Source organism: Cervus elaphus, chromosome 10 (assembly GCF_910594005.1).
Source record: "Cervus elaphus chromosome 10, mCerEla1.1, whole genome shotgun sequence".
Classification (NCBI taxonomy): domain Eukaryota; kingdom Metazoa; phylum Chordata; class Mammalia; order Artiodactyla; family Cervidae; genus Cervus; species Cervus elaphus.
This window is the reverse complement of record NC_057824.1, coordinates 31,240,647-31,267,211: the sequence shown is the minus strand read 5'-3', so window position 1 is coordinate 31,267,211 and position 26,565 is coordinate 31,240,647. Positions and strand designations below refer to the sequence as shown.

General features: G+C 47.1%; 1 protein-coding gene across 2 annotated transcripts in view; it reads left to right on the top strand.

Moving 5' to 3' along the window:
* Positions 1-7,647: 7,647 nt before the first annotated feature.
* TMC7 (transmembrane channel like 7) overlaps positions 7,648-26,565 on the top strand; it is a 55,678-nt gene continuing 36,760 nt past the window's right edge. Inside the window, exons 1-3 of one of the 2 annotated variants that reach the window (XM_043914427.1) lie at positions 7,648-8,018; positions 24,376-24,619; positions 25,477-25,625. In XM_043914427.1, coding sequence (XP_043770362.1) covers positions 7,952-8,018; positions 24,376-24,619; positions 25,477-25,625 — 460 coding nt within the window. In that variant the 5' untranslated portion in view covers positions 7,648-7,951. Of the gene's footprint in view, positions 8,019-8,052; positions 8,236-24,375; positions 24,620-25,476; positions 25,626-26,565 lie in introns of those variants that run through there. The other variant, XM_043914428.1, reaches the window with a different exon arrangement.

Genomic DNA, 26,565 nt, shown 5'->3' with positions numbered 1-26,565 from the left:
CAGAGATGTTACTTTGCTGACAGAGGTCTGTCTAGTCAAAGCTATGGTTTTTCCAGTAGTCATGTATGGACGTGAGAGTTGGATCATAAAGAAAGTTGAGCACCAAAGAATTGATGCTTTTGAATTGTGGTGTTGGAGACGACTCTTGAGAATCCCTTGGACTGCAAGGAGATCCAACCAGTCAATCCTAAAGGAAATCAGTCCTGAATATTCATTGGAAGGATTGATGCTGAAGCTCCAGTACTTTGGCCACCTGAGGCAAAGAACTGACTCATTGGAAAAGACCCTGATGCTGGGAAAGACTGAAGGCAGGAGGAGAAGGGGACGACAGAGGATGAGATGGTTGGATAGCATCACTGACTCAATGGACATGAGTTTGAACAAGCTCTGGGAGTTGGTGATGGACAGGGAAGCCTGGTGTGCTACAGTCCATGGGGTTGCAAAAAGCCGGACATGACTGAGGGACAGAACTGAACTGATATTGGCTGAATCTTATAGCTTTGGGATCTTAGTTCTCCAACAAAGGATTGAACCTGGACCCTCAGCAGTGAAAGCACAGAGTCCTAGCCACTGGACTTCCAGAGAATTATCTGTTTTAAATGGGATCATCATAAAAACTCAGTGGTTGACTATGTGAACTCTGGGTTCAGACTTCCTGGGATCCAAGCTCAATTCTATCACTTCCTTACAGAAATTTGGAGAGGATATTTAACTTCTGGGAGCTCCTTTTTCTCATCTGGAAATGGCATTATGGAAGTCCCTACCTCACTGGACTATTGTCAGGATTAAGTGGATTCGTCGCAAAAAGTATACAATGACGTCTGGCCTTCAGAACGGAGTCACTCAATGTGGCCTCATTGCTGTCATTGCCACTATCATCCTCCTCCTTGTAACTCTTTGTGAACATGCATTATGTTTTCCTAAGGTAAATTTCTAAAAACAAAGTGAACAGGCCAACAGGACTTTTTATATTCTCTGGTAATATGATCAGCAATTGAGGTTTATTGTAATTACTACAAGCTGGAGAGTTGATTTTTCCTGCCAGGACCCCTGTGAGTGATCTGTGTGTTCTGGAGATGTATTTTTGAGCTCATGTTCTTCCACATTAGCTTGGCTTCTGTTCTACTAGACACGGTTGTTCATGAATGGTACCAAGGTTGTTTCACTCTGGAATTCTACATTCACCACCCTAGAACATCTTTAAGATCCCACAGGAAGGAAAAGAAGGAGCAATGCAAGTGCATGGGATTGTGGAAGCGCTGTTCCTAGCATATCCCAGAAAGAGTGACCTCAGAGAATACGCAGTCAGTGTGAGAGGGCCTGCAGCCCAGGAAACCTTTTAAACTGCTTCATGCCAAGATTTCCCATCTCCTCTAGGAGCAGGAAGGGAGGGGATTGAAAAGAGGAGTCAGGGTGGAGCTGGTTTAATGCAATCACCCCCTCTTATGAACATTTGTAGTACTTGTTATTAAAGTAGAGCTAGAGAAGACAATGTTGGCTGTACCACCCAATAGTCATTCCTAACCCCATTCTAGAAGCTAAAAAACCAGATCCTCACTTCCCCAATCCTCCTAGCAACTAACGGTGGTCATAATGCCAAACTATGCTGACTTTGTCTTTTATCCCTCTTTACCACCTTCAGCATTGATGTGATGTTTGGAGTTGTGGCAGCCATCTTGCAACCATGAAGACAAAAAGCAAACATGCTACGGATGGCAAAGCAGAAAAATAGAAGCTAAGTTCTGATGCATTGATTATCTACCAAACTCATCTTGAGATATCTTATTAAATAAGTAAAAATGCCCTTAAAGGTTAAGATGGGCATTCTGTTACTTGCAAATGAAAGCATTCTTAATACAGGCTCCTTAGAATAATTTATACCTATTTCTGTTATTTTTATTTTTATATGTTTTGCAATCACTGAACACTCTTCTTACAAAGAAGAAAAAACAAATCCTGGACTCAAATCTACGCCACAACACTTCAATACTTACTGCTCTGTTCCAGCCTCTCTCAGGGGAAGATCCCTGGTAGAAGCAAGGCTTAGCAACAACAACAAGCTTGTAGGCTTAGCAAGCTCTACAAGCTTACAACAAATGCTTCCCTCTTCTGTCCACGGTAATGGGCACCTGCACCCACAGCTGTCTTCTCCTCATGCGGTGATACATGTGGGAAAATTCTACAGTCCTCCATGAAACTATCTTCCAAACTAGATTTAAAACGAGGCTGGTGTCACATTTAATTCCTGATTTGGAAATTAATCAGAAAAGTAGACAGAGACAGAGCAACAATGAAGATCTGCTGGCTCCAACATCTCCTGCTAGTCATCTTCTGCTGGTGGAAAGCTGGGACATAATGTGAGAAGAAACAAGCAGCCTCAGAGAGGAGTTAAATGAGAAAAGAGGAGAGAGAGTTGTCCTCTGGGTTCCCTTCAGTCCTTGGTTCCTATCCTCTTCTGAGGTTCAATCACATCCTGCTCAGTATTCTTCTAACAAATTCTCATTATCCCTTAACAGAACAGACTGGGTTATCATCACCGGCAAATAAATACAGGAGCTGTGATCCTTACAATAACCTTTCATTAATCAGCATGTGCCAGAACTTTGGTGCAAGACACGGAACATATTAGAAGATGAGGAAAATATTTTGCTAAAGGCTTTGTTTAGACAAATCATCCAAATGAGTAAAAAAAAAAAAAAAAAGCAAACAAAGCAACACAAACTCAAATTCTCCATGAAAATTCGGAGTAGCAAAGGTATCAGCTGATTTTTTTGCTATCAATGAACTAAAAACTTTATTTGCATGCATCTCAGTTCAGTTCAGTTCAGTCACTCAGTCGTGTCCGACTCTTTGTGACCCCATGAACGGCAGCATGCCAAGCCTCCCTGTCCATTACCAACTCCTGGAGTCCATCCAAACCCATGTCCATTGCATCTATGATATACAAAATGCCCTCCTTTTGGTCCCATTTTTGCTACTCCACGGTTAGGTCTTACACAACCACAGTTACCATATTAACATTTATTTAGAGATTTGCAGTTTACAAAGCAGTTCTGTTGTATTAATAGATCATTTGTGGAATGACAGTCGTTGGGGATGGAAAGAAAGGGAAAGGCAAGAGGATGCACTAAGACAGCCTACACTAAGAACATGGTCAACGAGGCCAGGATTTACTCTTTATTTAAGTCAAATACATCAGACTGTCCTTGCCAGAATTTGGGGACTCAGAGTCCCCTAACCAATCTTTTCAGAGTTTATGTCAACCTGGGGCTGCAATGTGGCCAGCTTTTGCCATGTGAAGGCAGAATCAGACAAAATCAGGGGCAAGTGTGAGGTACAGGCTCCTGGAAGAGGGAAACAGCAAGTAAACTTGGAGGCAGGAACAGACAGGAGTAGAACAGAAGTCAGCCACAGCGATGATGGATGATGGTGGGGCTGGACAGGTCCTGCAAAGCCTGCTCCACACATGATAAGCAGAGTGAGGGTTCTAAGAGGCAAGAGGAAACCGGAGGAGGAGGAGGGGATGTTTAAGCAGGAAAATTACAAGATTAAGTTCCTTTCTGAGAAGTTGGTTCGGACTGCTGGGTGGCCAAGCCTTGGACAAGATAGTGAGACATTCGGGAGGAGGTCCTTGACTTGGTGGAGGTGGTGGTGCTTTGGGTTAGGTGATCACTGCGGGGGAAGGAGGGCGGGGGGCCGATTCCACGCTGCCTCTCTAAGTCCCTGATAAGCGGCACTTATTACTATTATTTTAATAATAAAAGAGAGACCTCACCATAGTTTTCCTCACATTGTTTTCCAGTGTGGGAAACAAAATAAGTAGTAAAAATAAAGTGCTAGGACTGATAAAGCCCATAGGGGGCGCTGTGGAAAGATGTGTGCCTCCCCTTGAAATAAAGCAATAGGTAAAGGGGAATTAAAAGATGCTTGCTCCTTGGAAGAAAAGGTATGACCAACCTAGACAGCATATTAAAAAGCAGAGACATTACTTTGCCGACAAAGGTCTGTCTAGTCAAAGCTCTGGTTTTTCCAGTAGTCATGTATGGATGACTCACGATTTGGACTTGATGGACATGAGTTTGAGCAATCTCCAGGAGTTGGTGATGGACAGGGAAGCCTGGTGCGCTTGTAGTCCATGGGGTCACAAAGAGTTGGACACGACTGAGTGACTGAACTGAACTGAAAGGGAATCAAGAATTCCATGTTTGAGTCTCCTTTCTGTCCTACTTGCCATCCTTCCATCTGCATTTCTATTTTTCCGGCTACCAGCCTTTCTCCCCCTTCTACTTCATTCCAACAGGAGATTTCTGTGACCTTTTTCCAATGAACTACCCTATTTTGGTTCCTGTAAAATCAGTGATCGCCTGAAAGGAATGAGTCTCCTTCAGGATTTTTGTTGTCGTTGGTCAGTTGCTCAGTCGTGTCCGACTCTTTGTGACCCCATGGACTGCAGCACACCAGGCTTCCCTGTCCTTCACCATCTCCCCGAGATTGCTCAAACTCATGTCCATTGAGTTTGTGATGCCATCCAACCAGCTCATCCTCTGCCATCCTCTTCTCCTCCTGCCTTCAATCTTTCCCAGCATCAGGGTCTTTTCTAATAAGTCAGACACTAATCAGTTGCACACTCCTTCAGGATACGGGGCTCACTGCCTGCCCCAGAGAGAACCCAGGGCCTCTCCTGGCTTAGGATACAGACCAAGCCAGGACCATGTGCCAGGTGAGACATAGGAGGAAGACAGTGCCTGGAGTTGGGAGCCTCCATCCATCTACTTCTAAATCTGTGGGCTGGGATCAGGGGCTGAGAAGTGGACTCTGGGGAGGAAGGGCAGATGTCAGCTGTTGATGTTGACCTTGATCATCTCTCTGAGAAAGTGTTTATCAGGTATTATGCAGGTAGTTACTTGCTGTAACCCGCCCTCCCTTTCCAGAATCCTCCTTGGAAGGGAGCCCCTGTGTGTAGCCCACACTTAAAGACTGGGTAGTCACACTCCACCTCCTTGACATATCTGCATAATTTATTAGAATTCTTCTGCATAGGCAGTTTACCTACACTTTCCATTTAGGCTTCCCTCATAGCTCAGTTGATAAAGAATCCACCTGCAATGCAGGAGACCCTGGTTTGATTCCTGGGTCGGGAAGATCCACTGGAGAACGGATAGGCTACCCACTCCAGTATTCTTGGGCTTCCCTTGTGGCTCAGCTGGTAAAGAATACACCCACAATGCAGAAGGCCAGGGTTTGATCTCTTGGTCGGGAAGATTCCCCTGGAGAAGAAGTCCATGGACTGTGTAGTGCAAGGAGTCGCAAAGAGTCGGACAAGACTAAGAGATCTTCACTTTCACTTTCTCATTTATTTAATTTGGCAGTTACCTGTATTATACAGAAACGTATGTGCTATGTGCTAAGCGGATCAAACTCGAGTCTCATGTCTCCTGCATTGGCAGGTAGGTTATTTACCAGTAGCGCCACCTAGGAAGCCCCATACAAATGTATATATGATTCAGTTCAGTTCAGTCACTCAGTCGTGTCTGACTCTGCGACCCCATGGACTGCCGCACACCAGGCTTCCCTGTCCATCACCAACTCCCAGAGCTTGCTCAAACTCGTGTCCATTGAGTCGGTGATGCTATCCAACCATCTCATCCTCTGTCATCCCCTTCTCCTCCTGCCTTCAATCTTTCCCAGCATCAGGGTCTTTTCCAAGGAGTCAGTTCTTCGCATCAAGTGGCCAAAGTATTGGAGTTTCAGCTTCAGCATCAGTCTTTCCAAAGAATATTCACGACTGATTTCCTTTGGGATGGACTGGTTGGATCTCCTTGCGGTCCAAGGGACTCTCAAGAGTCTTCTCCAACACCACAGATCAGAAGCATCAACTCTTCGGAGCTCAGCTTTCTTTATGGTCCAACTCTCACATCCATACATGACTACTGGAAAAACTGTAAGTGACTAGATGGAACTGTGTCAGCAAAGTAATGTCTCTGCTTTTTATTGTGCTGTCTGGGTTGGTCATAGCTTTTCTTTCAAGGAGCAAGTATCTTTTAATTTCATGGCTGCACTTACCACTTGCAGTGATTTTGGAGCCCAAGAAAATAAACTCTGTCACTGTTTCCATTGTTTCCCCATCTATTTGCCATGAAGTGATGGGACCAGATGCCATGATCTTAGTTTTCTAGATGTTGAGTTTTAAGCCAATTTTTTCACTCTCCTCTTTCACTTTCATCAAGAGGCTCTTTAGTTCTTCCTCACTTTCTGCCATAAGGGTGGTGTCATCTGCCTATTTGAAGTTATTGATATTTCTCCTGGCAATCTTGATTCCAGCTTGTGCTACAACCATCCTGGCATTTCACATGATGTACTCTGCATATAAGTTAAAGCAGCAGAGTGACAATATACAGCCTTGATGTACTCCTTTCCCAATATGGAACCAGTCTGTTGTTCCATGTCCAGTTCTAATTGTTGCTACTTGACCTGCATACAGACTTCTCAGGAGGCAGGTCAGGTGGTCTGGTATTCCCATCTCTTTCAGAATTTTCCACAGTTTGTTGTGATCCACAGTCAAAGGCTTTGGCACAGTCAATAGAGCAGAAGTAGATGTTTTTCTGCAACTCTCTTGCTTTATCCATGATCCAACAGAAGTTTGCAATTTGATCTCTGGTTCCTCTGCCTTTTCTAAATCCAGCTTGAACATCTGGAAGTTTTCAGTTCGCATGCTGTTGAAGCCTGGCTTGGAGAATTTTGAGCATTACTTTGCTAGCGTGTGAGATGAGTGCAGTTGTGCGGTAGTCTGAATATTCTTTGGCATTGCCTTTCTCTGAAATTGGAATGAAAACTGACCTTTTCTAGTCCTGTGACCACTGCTGAGTGTTCCAAATTTGCTGGCATATTGAGTGCAGCACTTTCACAGCATCATCTTTTAGGATTTGAAATAGATCAACTGGTATTTCATCACCTCCACTAGCTTTGTTTGTAATGATGCTGCCTAAGGCCCACTTGACTTCACATTCCACAATGTCTGGCTCTAGGTGAGTGATCACACCATCGTGGTTATCTGGGTCATGAAGATCTTTTTTGTATAGTTCTTATGTGTGTTCTTGCCACCTCTTCTTAATATCTTCTGCTTCTGTTAGGTCCATACCACTTCTGTCCTTCATTGTGTGCGTCTTTGCATGAAATATTCTTTTGGTATCTCTAATTTTCTTGAAGAGATCTTTAGTCTTTCCCATTCTATTGTTTTCCTCTATTTCTTTGCATTGATCACTGAGGAAGGCTTTCTTATCTCTCCTTGCTATTCTTTGGAACTCTGCATATACGATTACATTTCTTTATTTGGCATTTATATTTGGTAATTCGTTTTCATTCTTTTAAACTGTACACGGATAAAGGCAGAGAGGAAACGTGGATAAGGTTCAAAGATAAACGAGAAAAACTGAAAAATCCTTCCTTGAACCCTTCTCAACCAGCCTCCCAGCTCCCCACTCGAGAGTCATCTTAATGTGTTTATAAATATGTACAAAGATATTTCTTCTTCTTCGGTTTTTTTTTTTTTTGTACCCAAACAGTAACTTACTAGATACACTTGTTCTGCGTCCTGGTTATTTTTATAACACTTTTTAAAATCCGGGAGGTGGCCCCTTATCGCGGCCGCTGGATGGAGCCCGTTCCCGGTCCCTCTGGCTCTCCACCCGCGTCTCCCATCCCAGGTCCCGGACGCCGCGGAGCTGCACCCTCCGTCCGACTCCGGCCGGTACCTCGCATCCTCGCCGGTACCCGGCGCTGCTAGGGGGGTCCCGCGCGGCGGGCGTGGGAAGGGCGCCGGCGCCCCGCCCCCGCCTCTGTGACGTCGGCGCCGGAACCTGGAATCCCGGCTCCTGGAGGGAAGGCCGGGAGGCGGCGGCGGCGGCGGCCGGAGCGGGTCTCCGGCGGCCTCTCGGGGGCGCGGGGCGCAGTCATGAGCGAGTCCAGTATCAGTACGCTCCCGCCCGGCAGGCCCAGCAGGCAGCCCTTCATCCACCAAGGTAGGGCGGCGGCGACCCGGCTCCAGGCGGCCGGCGGGCACGCGGGCACCCGGGCGCGCCGTGCTGGGAGCTCCGCGCGGGCCGGGCCCCCTCCCCACCTCCCGGCTTGGGGGAAAGCGGATCTTTCTTATTCCTGCTCTCGCTCCTTCAACCCATCCTCACCCCATTTAGAGACCTTGCTACCAAAAGGAGCACTGGAGTGGGAGTCCCGATTGCGGTGAGTTTGTCTTCCCAGAGCTGGTCGAGGAGTCCCCGGCTAGCCTCAAAATCATTCTGTAAGTTAAATCAAAAGATTATGAGAGCCCAGCTAGTCCTCACATTGTAATACGAGGTGACTGCCTCCCAAACACATGAGGCTTTACCATTAGATGGACTCAGAACTGAATTCTGCCTGGGCTGTTGATCGCTGTGTGATCTTTGGTAAGTGACTTACCCTCTCTGAACCTCAGCTTCTTCAGTAAAATGGGAATAAGCTGTTGGTAGGATTAGTTGAGAGAAAAATGTGTGAAGTGCTTTGCGCTGTGCTTGATACAAGAAAGACACTATCAGTGGTAGTCAGCCAAGTATTATATGCTCCCCCCACCCTTTTTTTTGAGTAAAAGTTAAGACGTGTATAGCTCTGTGAATTTTTACATAAATGTGTAGAACTGCTACTCAGTCAAGATAGTGACGTTTTCAGCACCCAGCAGGCTTCCTTGCAGCATTTGTATTTTGTTTTGGCCCTTAACAAAATGCAAGACCCCACTGTGAAGCTTTATCTGCAGTGTTTTTTCTCTCTTAGTTTGAGAATAGAGATTCTGTTACAAGGATTTACAGTAAAATATACTTGTAGATTTGGGTATTAGACCCTTCTAATTGGATTGATCTCAACATTTAGAAGAAAAAAAAAGAGAAAAACACCCGGAGAGACCCAAACTCTGGGAACTTGCTCGGGAATCAGAATAAAGAAGTCAGCCTGGGTTTGATGTTAATAATTTTCTAATGCATTATAAGGACCTCGCTGTAGCTCAGAAGGTTAAGAATCTGCCTGAAATGAAGGAGATCAGGGCTCGATCCCTGCGTCAGGAAGATCCTCTAAAGAGGAGAACTGCAGTCCACTCCAGTATTCTTGCCTGGAGAATATCGTGGACAGAGAAGCCTGGTGGGCTACAGTCCATGGGGTCGCAAAGAGTCGGACGTGACTGAGGCATATATATATATATAACATAATGCATTATTAATAGTGTTGTCATCAGCTCAATTTCAGCCTTTCAGTAATAGCTACTCAAGTAGTTTCCACTTGATTTTTTATTTCTCTTATTTTGTCACAATTCATCACATTTAAGATGCCAACACTGGTTTCCCATACAGAAGGCGTGAGATTCATCTTTTTTAGATGTTTGCTGGGTGTTCACGGGGATCTCTAAGCATCTTTTCATGAGTATTATAACTAGCATCTTAAATTAAAAGGTTCCTCCCTCCGCCTGCGATGCGGGAGACCTGGGTTCGATTCCTGGGTCAGAAAGATCCCCTGGAGAGGGTAACAGCTAACCACTCCAGTATTCTGGCCTGGAGAATTCCACTGACTGTATAGTCCATGGGGTTGCAAAGAGTTGGACACAACTGAGCAACTTTCACTTTCCCTTTGCTCCTACAGATGATATTTTATGACCTTGTACCCACCAGCATGAGTGGGGGACTCAGAAGGGACTGTGTTTATAACTTTGTTGCACTTTGTAAACTGTGAAGCACTATATGAGCACCATGGGAGAACAGCTGGAGGGAGGCAGGGGACAAAGGGGCATCTGGTTTATAGAAATGGGAAATGTGTATCCTTCTTAATGATAAAACAGATCACAATGCTTGCCTTATTTCTTTCCTCATGATGGTTTATTACACTGAATATAGTTTCCTGCACTATACAGTAGGATCCTGTTGTTTATCTTTTCTATATATAATAGTTTGCATTTGCTAATATCAAACTCCCAATCCTTCCCCCAATCTCTTTCCCTTTGGCAGCCCCAAGTCTGTTCTCAATGTCTGTGAATCTATTTCTGTTGCGTAGATAAGTTCATTTGTGTCATATTTTAGATTCTTCATATAAGTTATATCGTATGGTATTTGTCTTTCTTTTTCTGACTTACCTCACTTAGTATGATAATCTCTAGATCCACATGTGTTGCTGCATATGGCATTATTTCTTTCTTTCTTATAGTTGAATAAACAGTATACTTGGTCGCCTTGGTGGTAAAGAATTCGCCTGCCAATGCACGAGACCAGGGTTTGATCCCTGGGTCTTGAAGATCCCCTGGAGAAGGGAATGGCAACTCACTCCAGTATTCCTGCCCGGGAAATCCCATGGACGGAGGAGCCTGTTGGGCTACAGTCCGTGGGGTAGCAAAAGAGCTGGATACGACTTGGTGGCTAAACAGGGTTTCCCTAGTGGCTCGGACAGTAAAGAATCTGCCTGCAGTGCTGGAGACACAGTTTTGATCCCTGGGTCCGGAAGATCCCCTGGAGAAGGGAATGGCTACCCACTCCAGTATTCTTGTCTGGAGAATTCCATGGACAGAGGAGCCTGATGGGCTCCTCTGTCCATGGGGCCTCAGAGTCAGACATGACTGAGCAACTAGCACTTTGACTTAGTGACTAAACAGCAATACTTCCTTTCTTAATTAAACCTTTACAGGGGCTTCCCACTGCTCTGAGAATAAACTTATGGCCTCCAACAAGGACCCCAGCCCACCTCTGCAGGCGCTCATCACCTCCAGCCTTATCTCAGCCCATCTCGCTGCAGTTACACTGACTGCCTTGTCATTCCTCCAGCATATCAATGTCATTTCTGCCTCAGGACCTTTACTTCCGCTGCTCTTTGCCTGGAGTACATTTCTCTTTGGTCTTCATATGGCGCCTCTTTCTGCTCCTGTTCGGTCTCTGCTCATTTGTCACATCAGAGAGACAGACCTCTGGAGTCTTGTCTGCAGAAGTGGCCCCATCTCTCTTACGCGGACCAGTTACCTTGCTTATTCCTTCAAAAGCACTTAGCGCCATCTGAAGTCATCTGGTTTGAACATTTCCTCATTATTTAGCTCTTTTCCCTTCTAGACTGTGGGTGCCATGAAAAGCAGAGGCTTTTTCTTGTTCCTCTGGGATGTAGAATAGCATCTGGCACATCGTGCCTGCTAAACATTCATTGAATAAATGAATGATGGACTGTACCTGATTTCTCTGAGGTAGCAGTGAGTGGTAGCATGAAGCAAGATCTTAATTCTCTGCCCAGGAATTGAACCTGGGTAGCCTGGATGAACACCAGGAATCCTAGCCGCCACCAGACCTGCAAGGGCTGGAGGCTAAAAGTTGTTTTTCCCTGGATCTTTGCCCCCAGGGGAAATTCTTTTCTCACAGAGGCAAAAACTGTAAATGCAGGTATAATGTTTAATATTAGAGATATAGCACAACCACAAGAGGGAGAGAACAGAGAAATGGTTTAGTTAAGGTGGAAGAAAAACAGAGATGCACACCCATAGAGAAAGGGTTTGGCCATTCCCCCTAGTGAGGAGGAATGCAGAAAAGAGGTGGCTAAGTCATTTATATAGACCTCCCCTGCAGAGGCGTGCAACTTTTTTCCAAGATGGATTTCAGCCCAGAGGCCTATGTAACACCCTTAGCATCACATATTATGGGGTGATGCCTCCTCCTTTTTGACTCCCAGTGTCTCCCTTGCCCCAGGGATGGGAAACATATAACCCTTTAAAGGGTTTAGTCCCACTCTGTCCCTGCCATAAAAGTGACTAATGTCTGTTTATTAATGCTATTCCAGTTGCTGCTTTCTACATCAAGGTGTAGATCTTGAAATATAGACAGGAGTCCAGTCATAAATAGGTAGTCCTGGAGCCTGACTATCTCTTGCTTCAGGAGATATAAACTGAGGGCTGGAGCTCATCTTCTCACGCCAGGAGGTTGAACAGGAGGCCAGTTGTAAATGCCTAGCCTCGGGCCCATCTCCTGCCTCATACCTGCAGCCACACTGGGAGCTGTAGTGTAGTTGGTTTCGAGTCTAGACTCTGGACTGCCAGATGCCCATCCTCTCTTTCCCATTTTCTGGTTTTGTCCTTGAGAAAGTCACCTAAGTGTTTGGTGCCTCAGTTTCCTTATGGATTAATGATAAAACCTACTTCGGGGTGATTGCAAGGATTCAGATAATTTACATAAACAAGTGCTTATATCAGTTATCTATGCTGTGTAACAAATTATCCCCACGTTTAGAAGCTTAGAACAATAATAATCACGTATCTCCCAGTTTCTGTGGGTCAGGAATTGGGAACTGACCTGTCTCAGCTTTCCTGGCCCAGAGTCTCTTGTGAAGTTGCAGTTGTGGGGTCAGCCAGCGTAGCCATGCAGTCATCTGAATGCTTGCTTGGGGCTGGCGGATCCCTTCCAAGATGACTTGCTCACATGGATGGGCTGACGCTGCCTGTTGACAGCAGGCCTCAGTTCCTCTCCCTGTGGACCTCACAGAGGGCTGTCTTAAGTGTCCTCGAGACACAGTGGCCAGCTTCTTCCAGGGCAGATGGTCCAAGAGAGAGCAAGGCGGAAGCTGTGGTGTCTTATATGAACTGGTCTTTGAAATCACTCTGTTACTTGTTTTGTTCCCGTGGGTCAGCCCTGTGAGTGGGGCCTGTTTAAAGGCATGAATATTGGGAGGAGAATATTGCACTCCTCCTGGGGGGAGGGAGTGCATCTTGAGGACTGACTGCTGTGGACCATGTAAGCATTAACTGTTGTGATGTCTCTGTTCCCCTGTGTTCAGTCGCTTAGTTGTGTCTGACTCTTTGCGACCCCATGGACTGTAGCCCGTCACGCTCCTCTGTCTATGGCATTTCCCAGGCAAGAATACTGGAGTGGGTTGCCATTTCCTCCTCCAGGGGATCTTCTGCATCCAGGGATCAAACCCCCATCTCCTGCATTGCAGGTGGATTCTTTACTGCTAGGGTCACCTGGAACATCCCTTTGTGTTCCTACAAGACGACAAACGTCCACAGAGTCTTCACACTTTTCATCCTTGTTGGTAGTCAGTTTTATGTTTAGTGGTTTTTTGGGTGTCCCTTACTTTAGTGGACACTGATTCTGGGATAATCGAAATGAAAAATGATGGTTGGCCTGGAGAGTCTTAGGCAATGTTATGAAATTCCCTCTGTTCCATGAAGTTTAGACAGTGTCCCATAAAGTCTTTCTCAAAAGCTTTTCCCAAATATTTTAGACCCTCTCAAATTACAATAACCCATAAAGGCTTTCCCTCTCATGACTCAGAATTACTCTACATGTGCCCAGAGAGACTGTTCCAGTCCATCAGGACTTCATATCAGTCAGTAAATGATGTGTGCAGTATGTGTAGTATAATGACGTGCTTGTTCCGGTCAGGGGTCCTTCAGCTAGCATGCATGCAGTGCCTTTTTTAGGGGAGGATCAAGGTATAATTCCGGAGAAGGCAATGGCAGCCCACTCTTGCCTGGAAAATCCCATGGACGGAGGAGCCTGGTAGGCTGCAGTCCATGGGGTCGGGAAGAGTCGGACTCGACTGAGCAACTTCACTTTCACTTTTCACTTTCATGCATTGGAGAAGGAAATGGCAACCCACTCCAGTGTTCTTGCCTGGAGAATCCCAGGGACGGGGGAGCCTGGTGGGCTGCCGTCTATGGGGTCGCACAGAGTTGGACACGACTGAAGTGACTTAGCAGCAGCAGCAGCAAGAGATAATTCACATAACAAAATCACCCATTTTGAAGTGTGCAATTTAGCCCCTTGTAGTGCATTTAAAATATGAAACAACCATCACCTCTAATTCCAGAATATCTTCATACCCTGGTCTGCTAGTGTCACTAAAAGGATTTAATGAGATAAGCATGTCAAATGGGGTTGAATGGTAGCTCTTGGTTTGATTATTAGCATATTATCATTATGCTTACTAGGGCCTTTTCCAGCCTAGTATTATAAGGTTTGATGACTACATGTGTTCCGGTTACCTGATAGACACTTATGTAGTTAAACAGCTGTTTGTGGGCTATTTTAGTCTGACAGACTGTATGAAATTTGAAGACAAGTAACCATTTGACCTGTAGTGGTTTTTCTGGTTTTATGTTTTTACTTTATCTGCTAGGTCCGTTCATCCAGGTTACTCCTCAAAGGTGTCCTTGGTGGGAGGACTCTTGATCAGGTCTGGCACAGACTGCAGTGGTTCTCTGGTGAGCCAGCCATCTGACCTGAGTGATTTTCCCTCCCTCTGTCTAGAAGAGGCGGAGCTCCATCTGCCTAGCAGCTCAAACCCAGATTAGGCCCAAAGGCCCTCAGTGGCTTTTTTTTGGTTTGTTTTTTTCAGAAAGTAAAGAATTTAAGGGATAAAAGGGGGAAATGACTTTTCAGTGCTGTAAACTTTGTTGCAGTCTGGCTGCTTTTAAAAGGAGCATTGTTTGGCGGTGGGACCACCCAGTCCTTCTGTGGGGCTGCCCCCACCCTCCTCCCAGGAGGAGGCCAGAAACTGACTCTGAGCCCAAAGCGTGTCCCAGGCGTGGGCCCAGTGATGAAAGAGGCGGGGGAGGGACGTGCTTTCATGAAGCTTCTAATCTAAGAGAGGAGACCCTAAACAGAGGGAAATAGGGTCAGGGAGAGCTAAGTGTAGCTGCTGAAAAGGAGATAAGCAGGTGATGGTATAGAAAGGAGAGCGCCTGCCTGCTGGCTCTCCAGGAGGGACCGCTGAGCTGAGGTCCAGAATGCGGAGGAGTCAGTGCAGGTGAGTGGGAGGAACAGATGGGAAGAGCGTTCAGAGGGGCGGTGAGGAGCACAGAGGGCAGACGTGGGGAGCACCTGCGTGCATCCGAGGAGACCTCGGGCTGGAGCTTGGAGAGGAGATGGGATGAAGGCAGCAAGCTGGAGCCAGTTCCTAAAGGTCTGGCAGATTCCCTTAGCAGTTGGATTTGGGACCTGCATGTGTAACTTTCTGGAATTCCTTACAGCTGCTCAATGTAGGTGGTATTCAGTTTCAGTTGAGTCGCTCAGTCGTCTGACTCTTGGCAACCCCATGGACTGCAGCATGCCAGGCTTCCCTGTCCATCACCAACTCCCGGAGCTTGCTCAAACTCATGATACCATCAAGTTGGTGATGCCATCGAGTAGTTGCTATTACTTGCCCATTTTACCTCCCTGGAAGCTGAGACCCTGAGAAGTTACTTAGCAAGCTACTGAAGCAGAAGGATGTTAGTGTTGTGAGTCTAGAGCTACTGGATCTGTGTATGTGTATCTGTGACATGTTTTCTGAGCAACTGTTATGTGCCAACCCCATGCTAGTCCCCAGGGGTCTAAGGGTGAGTAAGACATGCTGAGGTCTTTACTCTCATGGTTCAGACCTTAAGTCGGCCTTGGACAAAGCTCCTGTCTTCTCTGAACTTTCTGTATTGCAAAATGAGAGTAAAATGTAAGAAAAGCCCATCCTGAGGGTCACAGGAGAGAACTATGTAAAGGGTTTGACATAATCATGGCACGTGGTAAATGCTCAGTAAAGGCGAATGTGGTTATTGTCACTTCCAGGAATGTTGGAAATCATTTTTGGAGAGAGGTCCTAGCCACGGAAGATAAATTCCACATAGGGAATCCTTAGCAAGAAGACCTCCTCCCCCGACTGCAGATTACATTAAATTCATCAGTAAACTAGCCAGAGTCCTGGCTGCTAGTACATAGCCCCGTGTGCTGGGCACTGCTTTCAGCTCGGGGTCTGCAAACTACACTGTTGTGTTGCTTAGTCGCTCAGTCCTTTCTGACTCTTTGCGACCCCATGGACTGTACCCATTGACGTCCTCTGCCCATGGGATTTCCCAGGCAAGAACACTGGAGTGGGTTGCCATTTCCATTTCCAGAGGATCTTCCCGACCCAGGAATTGAACCTGAGTCTCCTACCACCCATGGGCCTAGTCTGAACCACCACCTGTTTTTGTGAAGTTTCACTAGAAAACAGCCATGCACGTTCATTTATGGATTGTGGCTGGTTTGCTGCTGCAGTGGCAGGTTGAACAGTTGAGACAGGGACTGTGTAGTGAATAGTACTTACTATCTGGTTCTTTACAGAGAAGGTTTGCTGTCCTCTTTTCTAAGCACTTGACATACAATAGCCTTCTAATCCTTAAGATGGCTATGTGAGGTGGGAACTGCTGCCCCTGTTTTACAGGTGGGGAAACTGAGGCACGGAACGGTCAAGAAACTTGCAAGGTCACACAGGTGGCGGGTGGAGCTGGGGTTAGAATCCAGGCAGCAGGCTGTGGAGCCAGTGATCTTAGCCACCAAGTGGTCTCGTCGCCTCCTTAGACAGGATCACAGTAACTGCTCCGTGGACAGCCCACTGGATGCTCTACTGGTTTGGAAACCAGGAGACCTGGGTTCTGGGGCCTGCATGACTCTGACTTCCCTGAGCACTTAGTCACTGCTCCTGGAGGCTGTTTTGCATGTCTGGTCATAAAGCCTTGGACCCAGTGATTGCCCAGGTGCCCCACCCAGGTGCACAGTGGTGTGACTCATGCAGGTCCTCCCTGCCCTGCGGTTCTCAAGTCTGGCAAACGGAGGAAGCTCTCAAGGCCCTGGCTCCTCCCCTCTCAGGCTAGACTCTGGGCTCCTATGAACAAGGCCCCTCTGTGCTGTCCAATACAGTAGCTACTAGCTGTGAAGTGTGGTGAAAGTTGCTCAGTCGTGTCCGACTCTTTGCAACCCCATGGACTATACAGTTCATGAAATTCTCCAGGCCAGAGTACTGGAGTGGGTAGCTGTTCCCTTCTCCAGGGGATCTTCCCAACCAGGGATCGAACCCAGGTCTCCCACATTGAGGGCGGATTCTTTACCAGCTGAGCCATAAGGGAAGCCCAGATACTAGCTATATGTGGCTGTAAAGTGTAAATTGAATAAGGTCTGATAAAATTAAAAATTCATTTCTTTAGTCTCTCCAGCCATATTTCAGTTACGCAGTGGCCACTCATGGTTACCATATCAAACAGTACAATTATAGAACATTTCCATCACTGCAGGACAATGTGACCTGATACATGATGTTCTGCCATGGGATACAGCCAGACTGACCTGTGTAGCTCAAGGACAAAAATAGCCACAGGGCTGCCCAGAGAGATCCTGTTAAATCTTAGTCAGATGATGTCATTCTTCTGCTTAGAATCCCCCTCAGTTCCCACCTCAACCCAAGTATGGTAACACCATTCCCCACAGGCCCCATGTGGCCAAGCTTGTTTTTCCCCAACCTCCTACCCCATTCCTCTCTTCCTTGCTGACTCTCCTTTAGCTACCTTGGCCTCCTTTCTTGTTCCTTGAAATTACTAGCCACAGTCCCACCCCAGGGCCTTTGTAAACTTTTTTTTAAAAACATTTATATATTTATTTGGCTGTGCTGGGTCTTAGTTGCAGCGTGCGGATCTTCATTGCATCAGGCAAGATCTTTCATTGCTGCACGCAGACTTGGTTGCCCGATGGCATGTGAGATCTTAGTTCCCCGACCAGGATCGAACCTGTGTCCACTTGCATTGAAAGGCAGAGTCTTAACCACTCAACCGCCAGGGGAGTCCCAGGGCCTTTGTACTTGCTCTTCTCTGTCTGTCTCTACCTTGCTCATCTTTATTTTTCTCCTTGCATCTATCACCATTTGAAATGTATTTAATAAATTGTATTGTCTCTTTCCTCCAGAGGCAGGGAGAGTTTTTTTAAAAAAAGTCATCTTCAAGGCTGCGTCCTAGTCCTCCAACAGTGCATGGCACACAGCAATTGCTCAGTAAAACTTTTTGAGTGAGTGAGTGGATGGATGGATGGGTGGGTGGGTGGGTGGCCTTGCCAGAAGTAGGGCCATGATGAGTCCCTGGCCTCGGAGGATTCTGAGCACTTGGTGAAGATGTCATAGCAGCTTCGACCAGACCCTCTGGACTGTGAGCCCCTGTGTTAAGAACCTTTGGCAGCTGGCCAGTTATTGGGCAGATTACCCAGATGCCTAGCTCCAGTTAGCATCCGAAATAAAAACAATATCACACACATAGACATGAGTGGAAATAAGTCTAAGAAACCCTGAAATGGTCTGCATTGTCTTATTGGTAACATCAAACAGAGTGTATATGCACGTGTCTAATAGGGCTGGCTTATGTAAAATACCTGAAATAGAAAAGGATGTAGCATATGGTCAGGGGCTCCCCAGGAGGCTCAGTGGTAAAGAATTTGCCTGCCAGTACAGGAGACGCAGTTTCGATCACTGGGTAACCCACTCCAGTATTCTTGCCTGGGAAATCTCATGGACAGAGGAGCCGGGCGGGTTACACAGTCCATGGCATTGCAGAGTCAGACACGACTTAGTGACTAAACAGCAGCAGCCGGTGGTGTGTGGTCAACATCTCAATACTTTTTGCTAGCTTTTTCAGTTGTGAAAAAAAATCATCTCTAAAGAAAATAATATTAAATGCTTAAATTCCTTAGATCTTTTTCTCAATTTTGGTGCCCCTGTGTTGGTGGTGTGCTAAATATTTACTTTGATCTGTCTGTGGGTCAGCCAGTGTTGTGTGTATCCTCAGCACCAAATTCATTTATTCACAATTGATGCTTGCATGTTTGCATTCATTAATTTAACAGATTTTCATTAAGCATCTGCTATGAGTCAGGCTTTGTGCTAGAACCTGTGGACTCAGTGGTGAAGGAGAGAGATGAGGTCCCTTTCCTCGTGGAGGTCACAGTCTAATGGTGGAGGGAAAGGGTCAGAGACTATGCAGGTAAACCCTTAGGGAGGAGAATGGGATAATGACAGGGATGTAGTAGGCTGGGCACTTAGGAGACACGTGCTGGTTGGAGGAGGGAGGGAAAGCTCTTCAAGGCAGGAAGCAAGTCTGCAAACCTTCATCGTCTCCAGAGCCCTGGGCCCCAGCCCAGGGTCCCACCCAGAGAGGGACCCTATACAAGGTATCAAACAGAACTGATTCCCATGGCAACTGGTGGGTTGCCTGGACCAGGTGACCCAGAAGGTCCCTTCTCCCCCAGAGTTCCCATGATTCTGTGGGAGGGGAGAAAAACCCTGAAGGGAAGCCGGCACCCATCCAGTCGGGCTAGGTTTTTGGCAAGCTCGTGAAGGAGGTGGTGGTGGACTAGTGCCATTTGGCCTGTGCCCACGTTCTGGGAAGGTTGGTGCCCTTTGGTAGGAGTTGGTGTCCTGTGGAAAGAGCTGGCAGGGAAGTTGGGACCTTAAGATGCTCTCTAGCTGTGCCTGCCTCTGCTCATTCATTCATTCTTCAGATGCAGGGCTTTCTGTGAGCACATTGCTCTAAGCTTCAGAGAGACTAACTTTGTTCTTAACCTGGAAGGACAGCATTGTTATACCTGCCCCTGCCTCCGTATCTCCTGTAATTATCTGGCCGTGCTTTCACCTAAGTAACCCACCTACATGCTGAAATCTGGCTCTAGTGGCCAACAGATTCTAGACCTTCCTAGATGGGAGCACCCCGGTATCTGAGACATGCCCCCGCCTCCCAGGCAAATGGTCATCAAGGAGCCCACACAGCACAGGCTTAAACGATCAACTCAAGAGAACATCTGACATTAATGAGACATTCTTGTCCTCCCAGGATGAGAAAACCAAGGCTTGGAGAGGTGATGCCACCTGCTTTTCTAAGAAGCGGTAGGACCATGAGTCTGTCTTGGCATCAGAGCCTTGGGCAAGCTGCCATCTCTCTGGGCCTCAGGTTCCCTGTTGAAAGCCAGGGCACCTCCCCCAGGTTAGCATGAGAAATTCCGTGACATCATGCTGTAGAAAGTGTGTGGTCCTAGATGCACAGGATTGGGGGCAGATCAGCTGTAAAAATGATGCCTGTGTCCAAAGATTGTGAATTTTTTTTTTTTCACTTGAAGATGGAGAACTTCCAGGGATGTCTGAAAAGAAAAAAGCATTCCTCTTCAAGGATGGCCATTCTGGATTTTTTTGTGGGGGAGGGTCACATTGTGGCATGTGGGATCTTAGTTCCCTATCCAGGGATCAAACCTGTGCCCCCTACAGTAGAAGCTTGGAGTCCTACTCTGAGAACCACCAGGGAACCACTGGCTGTTTTGAAAATAGAATTTTCCACAAGAGACTGTTGTTGGGAAATGTGGACAGGACGTATCCTTCCTGCGGTGTGGATGCAAGAATAATCCAATAGTTAATTTGTATGGCATTGTAGTGTCTGTGAAGTATTTTCAAATTGTAGTAAAGCCTATAGCTTTGCCACGTGATAGGTTCCTAGTTTCAGCACTTCTAGCTGTGTAAGTGGCAAAACACCTAGCCTTCTGAGCCTCAGTTTCTTCATCTGTAAAATGGGACAGTTCTGTTCAAAGAGTAGCTCAGAGAATTGAGTGTGGTGATGCATATTGTATACTTCAAATAGTGCAAATATTCCGAGCCAGTATTATTTATACTGTTGGCCAATTTGTCCTCATGATCACGTTGATGAGATCATGGTATTATATCCCCCGTCCCTGAGTGGAGAAACAAGTGACCTAGAGATGGTCTTTGTCTCCACTGGGGTGCCAGCTTCCAGCTCCAGCCCTGGGTCCCTGACCTCATGGTCACTGAATATTCAGTGAATATGCCCCTCCAGATGCAAAGGCCTTTGTTCTGGTTAATAACAGCCCTTTGTTGCTGGCCAGAGGGAGAGGCAGCCTCCAGCTGGGCTTGGACTCCATAGCCTTCAGCCCACTCCCACCCCACCCCTCATGTTTGCTTAGGGACCACATTACCAATGGAAGTTTATGGAAGTCTGTCATAGCCTCAGGGAGTGCGGGGGCCTGGGAGTGAAAGGTGGAGTGGGATGCGCAGGCTTATCCTTGGCGGCTGGCAGGGCTCCAGACCGTGTCTGTGTGTCATCATCAGTGGGTCAGCGGCTCTACCGTGTGAACATGCCCATCAGAGAGGTGACGATTGCAACTCTGCCCCATCAGACTCCAGCTTGGATCAAGGCCTTGGCCGGTGCCCCCCTCCCAGGGCCCTGTTATCTATAAATACATTTACGGAGCCTGCTGCGTGCTGGTCTGTGCTCAGTGATTCTATCTGTGTGATCGCCTTTGATTCTCATAAGCTGGCCCACCTGTGATGGGTCTCGTCCTTAGCCCCAAAGCCTACAGAGTGCCCCCTTGAAATGTGGTCAGATCACAACATGCTTTGGCCCAGAACCCTGGGTGACTGCCCATCTGCCACATTGAAAGGTCATAGCTCAGCCCACGGAGTCTGACCTAGTCTTGCCCGGCCACCTCTGACCCCTGCTTTCTACTCTTTCTGTCCCAGCCTTCCTATTGTTGCTTAATAGATTGCTCCACACGTGATAGCTTAAGCCATTGTAATGTTTCTGCTGATCCTGTGCATCCGGAACTGAACAGGCTACAGAGGAGACAGTTTGCTCAGCTGTGTGTCATGTCTGCTGGGTCTGAGCATCCAGTGGCCTTTGCCTGCCCATGGCGGGGGTGACCCGGAGGGCTGGGGACCCCGGCTCACGGGGTTCATAAGCCAGGACCTTGGTTCTCGCTGTCACCCAGTTCCTTGGTCGTCCTCCTTGGAGGCTTGCAGCTTCTTTCTCTCCACGTGGTTGTGCCCGCAGCACAAGTGAACTTCTCACTCAGCAGCCCCAGGCTCCCAACAGCACACGTGAAAATGTTAGCTGCTCAGTCATGGCCAACTCTTTGTGACCCCATGATCTATAGCCCACCAGGCTCCTCTGTCCTTGGGATTCTCCAGGCAAGAACACTGGAGTGGGGAGCCATTCCCTTCTCCAGGGGATCTTCCTGATCCAAGGATCGAACAGAGTCTCCTGCATTACAGGCAGATTCTTTACCATCTGAGCCAGCAGGGAAAGGTAGAAGCTTCCAGGCCTTTTAAAGCTTGAGTCTGGAACTGACAGAGTGTCATCTCTGTTGCAACTTTTGGTGAAAGCAAGTCACAGATCCAGCCCAGATTCAAGGGGAGGGGACCCCAGAGGGCTGGTGGGGCTCTTTGGGGGCCACCAACAAGAGACCCTGTGAGGCTCCCATTCATTCACTCTTCCCCAGCCACCCAGGCCTGTCCTCTTCTTCAAACACACTGCACACACCCCTGCCACAGGGCCTTTGCACTTGTTTCCCTCTCTCAGAATTCCCTTCACCCAATATCCACAGGGTACACATACCACCCCTCCATTTAGCCTCAGCTTAAATGCTCCCTTAGTAGAGAAGCCATACCTGACTCCATCTTATCAAAAACAATGTACCCTGCCTGTTACCTCTGTGCCCTTACCTGCCTCTTTTTTTTTTTTTTACACTCATTACTTCCTGGCATGGGCTTCCCAGCTGGCACTAGTGGTAAAGAACCCGCCTGCCAATGTAGGAAGCACAAGAGATGCGGGTTCCATCCCTGAGTCAGGAAGATCCCCTGGAGGAGGAAATGACTACCCACTCCAGTATTCTTGCCTGGGAAATCCCATGGACAGAGGGGCCTGGCAGGCTACAGTCCACGGGGTTGCAAAGAGTCAGACGCGACTGAGTGAGCGAGCGCACACACACTTCCTGGCTCATTTATTGCATGTGTGTTGTCTGATCTTGCTCTGCCCCCTCCTTAGGATATAAGTGCTGTGTGAGTCAGATGTTTACCGTGTTCACTTCAGTATCCCTGGCTCCACATCTGACACACGATAGGTATACTTGGTGAATGAGTTCATTTTTGAGGTGAGACAACTGAAGCTCAGAGAGCTTTAAGTAACTTTCTCAGAGACGCAGCTGGTAATTGACAGAGCCTGGATTCAAATCCAAGGAAGCTTTGCTGCCTGTCGGGGGAATTGCCTATTCTTACAGCATCCTCCTACCTCCTCCTTCCATGTCCTGTCTCCATGCAGGATGGTCTTCCCCAGTTAGGATCAGATCAGGCATGAAATCCACCCTGATGGTGGCATTCCTTCCTCACCTCCAAAAGGAAAGCTCTCCCTCCGTGGACTGCTATACAGGGCGCAGCGAATCTTGGCCTCCAGCCGTGGCCTGATGGAGCAGCGTGAATAGAGAGTCTTGAGTCGGCGGACCTGGCTCTGTTTGCAGCCCCCCTCCCCACCAACACGCTTTCTAAGCATAGGCAAAGCATAGATGTCATCCTCTCATCCATCCATCAGTGAGTGTTTGTGAAACTACTCTGAGCCAAGTATTTTATTGAACTACTACGCTGGGTCCTGGGTTGCAATGGTGAGGAAATCCTCACAGTCCCTACCCTCCAAGATCTTAAGAGTCCACGGGGCAAGATGGACGTGCTCACATAGCCATACAAATATAAGGTTATAGATTGTGGTAAGTGCTGGCAAGGGCTTACTGTGTATGGGAAAATATGTAACAGTAGTAGTACAGTGAGGCAGGGGTGGTTTCCTCGAGGAAGAGACTTTCAAGTAGGAGCTAAGAGGTGGAGCAGATTCCATCCAGGCAGAGGGAACAGCATTGTGCAAAGGGCCTGAGAAGGAGGGATCAGGCCCATTTTAGTGTATGAAGGATCCTAAGAAATGTAGTCTGGAGGGCAGAGGGCCTGGGGAGCTGGACCGGCAGGCAGGAGTCAGATCGTGCAGGGCTTTGAGGGCTTAAGCAAGGGGTTGGGGGAAGCATGAATGACTATTTTCTCATCTGTAAAATGGGGATGATAATAGTACCTGCCTCCCTACGTGTGAGGGATCGGTGGTCAGTTGAGCAACTGTAGGCTGTAGGCTGGCCTGGGGCAATCATCCCCTCTCTGTCTGGTCTCCTCCTCCAGCAGGTTAGCTCCGGCTTGTTCACAAAGCAGCAGCTGGTCCAGAGAGCAGCCTCCTGAGGCTGGACTTGGAACTGGCACAGCATCACTTCTGTTGCGTTCGGTTGGTCCAGGCAGATCATAAGGCTAGCCCACATCCCCTGAGTGCGCGTGAATCTCTTTAACACAGTGCCTGGTGCCTAGGAAATGCTCCATACACCCTATTGTTATTGTTGTTGCTCTTGACGATGATGTTGTTATCACTATGCATCCCATTTGACAAATGAAAAGCAGGTTGGATTACTCCAAACCTCACACTTAGCAAGTGGCTGCAACCAAACACTAGAACGCAAATATCATGTAACGTAAAGCATGTTTGCAAACACATTTGCTTAAAGTGAACCCTTTTGCAGATGATCTTATTGTCCTGAGCTTGAGTACCATCCTGGTAAATAAAATAATTAAGAAGTCCTTTGGTCAGTGCCCTAGGCTCCTGACTGTCTGTGAGGTTTAGTTAGGGTCTCTGAGATCCGAGTGTCCTATGTAAGTTTTGGTTTTTGGCTCCCACGTTCACTGGGGTGAATGATAGTTTTCTTCTTTCTTACCCAGAGAGCCTCTCTTTGGACTCCAGTTGCTTTTCTTCTCCACCTGTGAATTTCCTTCAAGAATTGCCAAGTTACCGGTCCATTGCTCGTAAGAGGACAACCATCCTTTCCCGGGACAAGCAAAATGGCACTTTGCTGAAGCCAACAGACTCTTACAATTTCCAACTGGAGGGAGAAATCACTGAAGACCTTGATAACCAATCCATTCGAAAATATGCACTGAACATTTCTGAGAAGCGGAGACTAAGGTTTGTCCAGTAGTCATCTGGAGGGCATATGATGTATGTTTTGGGATAAAGGGGCTTTTTAGGCTTAGAATGCATTTCCTGATGAGTTCACATAATTAAGTTTATTACTTGGGATAAGCTAAGCTGCCGTGACTAAGATACCCACACACATAAAATCTCAGTGTATTAAAAATTTATTTCTTGCTCACATGAAAGTCCTGGGCTGAGGTCAAGGGGGGACTTTACAGTCACTCAGAGACCCGGGCTCTTTCTGTCTTAGGCTCTACAACCTCCAAAGCCGCATTGCTTTCTGCAGTCACTCTGTTCCCCCTAACCCCCGGCCCCTGCCAACCATTATTCTACTCTATATCTCTGTAGATTTGCCATTCTGGATATTTCAAGTAAGTGGAATCATAGAATACATGACCTTTTGTGTCTGACTTCTTTCACTTAGCTGCATGTTTTTAAGGTTCATCGAAGTTGTAGCATGTATCGGTACTTCCTTTTTATGGCTGAATAATATTCTATTGTGTGGCTCTATCAGTTTGTTTTTTCATTTATCCTTTGATAGAGATGTGGGTTGTTAGCGTCTTTTGGCTACTGTGATTAGTGCTGCACTGAGTATTTATGTACAAGTTTTTGTTTGAGACCTGTTTTCAGTTTTTCTGGGGTATCTACCTGGAAGTGGAATTGCTGGGTCATATGGCAATTCTTTGTTTAACTTTTTGAGGAACTGCCAAAGTTTTGCCTTCTGGTCGCACTGTTTTGCATTCCCACCAGCAATGTATGAGGGCTCCAGGCTTTCCACATCCTCTCGGTTGGGGTTCTGGTGGTGAGGTTGGGGACCCTGCCATTGTCATGCTTGTTTATTAATGCAGGGACATTCAGGAGACCCAAATGAAGTACCTGTCTGAGTGGGACCAGTGGAAACGGTATAGCAGCAAGTCTTGGAAGAGGTTCATAGAGAAGGCTCGCGAGATGACGACCCACCTGGAGCTGTGGCGGGAGGACATTCGCAGCATAGAAGGTACCGCATCCCACGTTGCCCGGGCTCCTCTGCAGAAGTCTCCTGCCCTGGGAGAAAGTACAGCTTTGTTCTCACCCACCTCCAGCTGAAACGTCGTCTTTCCTTCCATGGTGTATGCGAGCAGCACACCACAGTTAGGGTGAATAGAGCCTGTGTCTTCATCACCGGGAAAATCACAAGTTGTCTTCCCATCCCTTCCACATGTTGTAGTTGTCCAGGAATAGCACATGTGCTCGTCATGACTTTGAAATTACAGCAGTGATTGCATCTGCCGCTAGGTCTCGTTTTTGAATACTAATGAAGATATTCATGTATTAATCTGTCGCCAATTTAGTTTGTAATATTGTGATATCATATGGACAAATAACCGTTTGTATTTTGTGCATTTAACAGTATTATTGCAAGTGGGGTTCAATAGGACTTATCCGACTACAGAGGCAGCCATGGCCCTGAACACACTTACTTCCCCATAATGGTGAGAATTGGGATGAGGTGCAGACAGACCAGGCTTTGCCAGTAGCTCAGTTGGTGAAGAATCTGCCTGCAGTGCCGGAGACCCAGGTTTGATCCCTGGGTCAGGAAGATCCCTGGAGAAGGAAATGGCAACCCACTCCAGCATTCTTGCCTGGAGAATCCCATGGACAGAGAAACCTGGTGGGCTACAGTCCACAGGGTCACAAAGAATCGGACATGACTGAGCGACTAAGCCCAGCCAGCAGAGGCAGACCTAGGAGATACTGTGGGTTTGGTTCCAGACGACCTCAATAAAGTGAATGTCATAATAAAGTGAGTCACACAATTTGTCGGTTTCCCAGTGCATAGAAAAGTTGTGATTACACTATACTGTAGTCTGTTATGGTACAATAGCACTGTATCTAAAAAATAATGTATATACCTTAATTGAAAAGTACTGTCGGCATTTATCATCTGTATGTCTTAG